General features: G+C 47.6%; 1 protein-coding gene across 1 annotated transcript; it reads right to left on the reverse strand.

Annotated features, from left to right (window-relative positions):
- Positions 1–3,298: 3,298 nt before the first annotated feature.
- On the reverse strand, positions 3,299–5,097 carry LOC103720507 (UDP-glycosyltransferase 92A1-like). The gene has a single exon (XM_008810230.6). The coding sequence runs from the start codon at positions 4,968–4,970 to the stop codon at positions 3,522–3,524; it is 1,449 nt and encodes a 482-aa protein (XP_008808452.3). The 5' UTR covers positions 4,971–5,097; the 3' UTR covers positions 3,299–3,521.
- Between the last annotated feature and the right edge of the window lie 228 nt (positions 5,098–5,325).

Here is a 5,325-nt window from a genome sequence, read left to right on the forward strand (position 1 = left end):
CGGTTATACTTAGTTTGTTGTTTTCAAATTTTAAGAATCAAAGTTCTATATGCTGCTATCTGATCAATATTTCAATTACATACTTCCAAATCAAAATCAGAAATAATTTGCTAAAATTAAAAATAATGTATAAAACTACATAATTCTAACAATTCTAGTAGCACAGTAGCATGTTTCACACCATTCATCAATCACCTGCAGTCGAACTGGTGCTCCACAGTTCAAATATGAAATGGAGAGAACCCAAACCTAGCATGGCAATGCAGAGAGAGAGCCCCACAATCATAGGCTAACCAAGATATATGACTCGGTGGCCAAGCAACTAATTTCCACCACGTCCCATATCTGCTAGCTCAAAAATTTATCGGGCCTAAGATCTAAATCTCTTATTCATAACATTTCATACCTTACAAGTTATATCGAACCGTTTAAGTTTTGCTATTTTATATATATATATATATATATATATATTGAATTTGTTTGCGAGTGCAAAACTATTTCTTTCCAACCAACGTGTATTATAATCCTACCCTACATGTAAATTTCCATGTTCGTTAAGGATAGGCTGGTAGGGTAGAAGAGTGGGATTAGATGCTACCTTATCTTTACTAGACCAAGTATATTATTTGTTTGGATTTTAAGCAATCCAACAAAGTCCAAATGTGCAGTGTTTTGTAAAATTTTGCATTCGTATTATTCTTGCTATCTTATCTCAATCAAAGTGATTTGAGGTAATGTGAACTTTTCACTGTGCTTCTCAAAAATATTTGCTCAACTTGTCCACCCTCTTATGCGAAAGATGGCAGAGGACAAGCGAACTGCCATTCTGAAAAATATACAAACCGAAGGATCTAGGTGTCCAAACCCAACCCCAATCAACCTCTTTTAGGGGTTGAAATATATGCCGGTTCGTGGAACAAAAATTACGTTGCTTGATCTGGATCATGGAACAGCCAAATTGAATATTTTGCATACTCTTTCGACTGGGAGTCGGTCCATCTGCTTGTCTACCTCATCTCAATCCAAATCAACAAATTATATTCTACACCATGCACACCACTATGTAGCAGTGCACCATGCCAATCACAGATGCGACTCTATTCATCGAGCTCTCTAGCATGAGACTCGACTGAAAGTTGGTCCATGTGTTTACCCATAGGAAAGAGGCCTTTATTTGGCATGGTACACTGCCACATGGTTCATCGAGCTTTCTAGCATGAGATTCGACTGAAAGTTGGTCCATGTGTTTACTCATAGGAAAGAGGCCTTTGTTTAGCATGGTACATTGCCACATGGTTCATCGAGCTCTCTAACACGAGACTCGACTGAAAGTTAGTCCATGTGTTAGCCCACAGGAAAGAGGCCTTTGTTTGGCATGGTACGCTGCCACATGGTTCATCGAGCTCTCTAGAATGAGACTCGATTGAAAGTTGGTCCATATGTTTACCCATAGGAAAGAGGTCTTTGTTTGGCATGGTACACTGCCACATAGTTCATCGAGCTCTCTAGCATGAGACTCGACTGAAAGTTGGTCCATGTGTTTACTCATTGCAAAGAGGCCTTTGTTTGGCATGGTACACTGCCACATGATTCATCGAGCTCTCTAACACGAGACTCGACTGAAAGTTAGTCCATGTGTTAGCCCACAGGAAAGAGGCCTTTGTTTGGCATGGTACGTTGCCACATGGTTCATCGAGCTCTCTAGAATGAGACTCGATTGAAAGTTGGTCCATATGTTTACCCATAGGAAAGAGGTCTTTGTTTGAAATGGTACACTGCGACATAGTTCATCGAGCTCTCTAGCATGAGACTCGACTGAAAGTTGGTCCATGTGTTTACTCATTGCAAAGAGGCCTTTGTTTGGCATGGTACACTGCCACATGGTTCATCGAGCTCTCTAACACGAGACTCGACTGAAAGTTAGTCCATGTGTTAGCCCACAGGAAAGAGGCCTTTGTTTGGCATGGTACGCTGCCACATGGTTCATCGAGCTCTCTAGAATGAGACTCGATTGAAAGTTGGTCCATATGTTTACCCATAGGAAAGAGGTCTTTGTTTGGCATGGTACACTGCCACATAGTTCATCGAGCTCTCTAGCATGAGACTCGACTGAAAGTTGGTCCATGTGTTTACTCATTGCAAAGAGGCCTTTGTTTGGCATGGTACACTGCCACATGGTTCATCGAGCTCTCTAACACGAGACTCGACTGAAAGTTAGTCCATGTGTTAGCCCACAGGAAAGAGGCCTTTGTTTGGCATGGTACGCTGCCACATGGTTCATCGAGCTCTCTAGAATGAGACTCGATTGAAAGTTGGTCCATATGTTTACCCATAGGAAAGAGGTCTTTGTTTGGCATGGTACACTGCCACATAGTTCATCGAGCTCTCTAGCATGAGACTCGACTAAAAGTTGGTCCATGTGTTTACTCATTGCAAAGAGGCCTTTGTTTGGCATGGTACACTGCCACATAGTTCATCGAGCTCTCTAACACGAGACTCGACTGAAAGTTAGTCCATGTGTTAGCCCACAGGAAAGAGGCCTTTGTTTGGCATGGTACGCTGCCACATGGTTCATCGAGCTCTCTAGAATGAGACTCGATTGAAAGTTGGTCCATATGTTTACCCATAGGAAAGAGGTCTTTGTTTGGCATGGTACACTGCCACATAGTTCATCGAGCTCTCTAGCATGAGACTCGACTGAAAGTTGGTCCATGTGTTTACTCATTGCAAAGAGGCCTTTGTTTGGCATGGTACACTGCCACATGGTTCATCGAGCTCTCTAACACGAGACTCGACTGAAAGTTAGTCCATGTGTTAGTCCACAAGAAAGAGGCCTTTGTTTGGCATGGTACGCTGCCACATGGTTCATCGAGCTCTCTAGAATGAGACTCGATTGAAAGTTGGTCCATATGTTTACCCATAGGAAAGAGGAAAGAGGTCTTTATTTGGCATGGTACACTGCCACATAGTTCATCGAGCTCTCTAGCATGAGACTCGACTGAAAGTTGGTCCATGTGTTAGCCCACAAAAAAGAGGCCATTGTTTGGCATGGTACGCTGCCTTTGTTCATGAGCTAGCTATGTCCGGGGCCTCACTTAAAAGAAAGGCAAGCTGCAAAGAACAAGTCAGAATTGGACCCAAAATTTTCAGATCGGATGCTGGACTATGATTTAGCCTAAACCTAGGCTAGCTTGGCAAATGACAAGATGTGACAATGAATGAGGACACAAGATTTTAGCTGGAGTTTTCACCATTCTTAACAATAGAAGTAAATATTAGAGATGCAACCAGATACTTATTTTATCGCCGAGAACAATCATGGTCAGACCATTACCATTTACCAGTGGAACCATGTAATAATATTCAGCCAAGCTTTCCTCAACGCTCTCTGGAGCATTTACACAAACAGTTGCTCCAGCAACTCCATACTTCGTTTCACCGAAGGTCGAAGACTTCCAACAGAACAGAACTCTAGCTCCTTATAATTTGGCATCCATTCCGTCAAACGTGAAAATTCGCACTCAAGATGCCTTTCTCATTGAACCCACAGCCCGGAAGAACTCCTCCAATCCCCGGACCGACGACCCCACTCCCTCCCTCCACGCTCCCATCATCATCTCCCTTATCTCCTCCGCCCTCCTCCGCATCTCCCTCCCCTTCGCCGTCTCACCCATCACCATCTCCACCATCCTCGCCACCTCCACTCTCTCCACCCTCGCGCACTCCATGTTCGTCCTCGCCACCTCCACGGACACCCCCACCATCTCCGCCAGCATCTTCGAATTGTACAGCTGGTCCGCCGTGAGGGGCCACCCGACGATCGGCACGCCCCGGCTCAAGCTCTCGAGCACCGAATTCCAGCCGCAGTGGCTGAGAAAAGCCCCCGTCGATCGGTGCGATAAGATCTCCAGTTGAGGTGCCCATCCATGCACCAACATCCCTACCTTCCTTTCTCCCATTCTCTCCTCGAAAGCCTCCGGCAGCCAGTCCGACCTGAATTCGCTCCTTACGTCGAACCCGGCCGGAGGTCTGATAGCCCAAATGAAAGGCCTCCCGCTTGCCTCCAGCCCCATCGCCAGCTCCATCATTTGGGATGCCGCGACGGTGTTCTGGGAGCCAAATGAGATGTACAGAACCGATCTTGGCGGTTGCAGATCCAACCATTGCATGATAAAATTCTTGTCGGCCGTCGAGGAGGAGGGAGAAGCTGGTGGACGAAGCAACGGGCCGATGGGCCGGACGGGAACTCCGATGATTCTCCTCAGCATCCGCAAGCCAGCGGTCTCGAACTCCTCCACCGTGTTTGCCAGCACGGCGTCGGTCTCGGAGCAAAGCGATATCTGGCGCTGAAGAAAGACGGACCACGAGTCGCCACCATCGGCGACGAGTAAGTGCTTAGGGAGCTGCGAGCGGTGGATCCGGGTGTCGGGGAATTCGGGAAGCGAGAACTCGTCGGAGGTGGTGAGGGTGTGCGGGAGGTGAGTCCAGAGAGAGAAGTAGACGGCGGTGCCATAGGCTCCGCTAGTCACGAAGATGGAGTGAAAGACCCCGTGCCTCCGCGCAACGTGCACCGTCCAACCCAGGAAATGATCAGCGATGATGCAGAGAGAAGGACGGCCTTCCTCTTGGATGATGTCGGCGATGAGCTGATCGAAGGCGGGCTGGAGGGCCTCGGAGGCTTGGAAGAGATTGATGAAGAGGTGGAAGGGGATGTCGGCGGTGGACTCGGCGTTGGAAGGGAGGCCGTGCGCGGAAGGGGAGAAGGGGAGGGCTCGAAGGCGGATGGGGGAGGTGGGGGGGATGGAGGATCGGAGGTTTTGGACGTTGAGAGGGGTGCTGACGAGGGTGAGGGTGCAGGTGGTGTACCGGCGGTGGATGAGCTCGGCGAGGGCGAGGAAGGGGGCAAAATGGCCCTGGGCCAGGAAGGGGAAGAGAACTACATGAGGGGGCTTTGGGTCTTCCATCGACATAGCAGACTACCGACAACCGAGGCTTTGCCTGAAGGAGGTTGGAGTTGTGGGTCGTTTATTTATAGGAGAGCATTCTCCTGGCCTGTGGAATCTGTGGATTGATCGGAAAACAATGGACGGCAGCCGCTTTCTTGTATCTTAATTCTGCTTCCTGCCGCAGTTCATGAAAGAAGCGACAATAGAGCCTGCGATGGCCTAACTTGACGTCAATGCCATCTGGTCCCCACGAGATTCCGAGAGCCACCGAAACTAGATTCCGATCGTGCGTCACCTTGTTGTATATATCGCCGGCATTTTGCCATCAACTCTCACAATCAATAATAATTATTATTATTATTATTATTATTTTGATACA

This window comes from Phoenix dactylifera, chromosome 3 (assembly GCF_051530095.1).
Source record: "Phoenix dactylifera cultivar Ajwa chromosome 3, Ajwa_hap1_PhDact_Kaust_v1.1, whole genome shotgun sequence".
Classification (NCBI taxonomy): domain Eukaryota; kingdom Viridiplantae; phylum Streptophyta; class Magnoliopsida; order Arecales; family Arecaceae; genus Phoenix; species Phoenix dactylifera.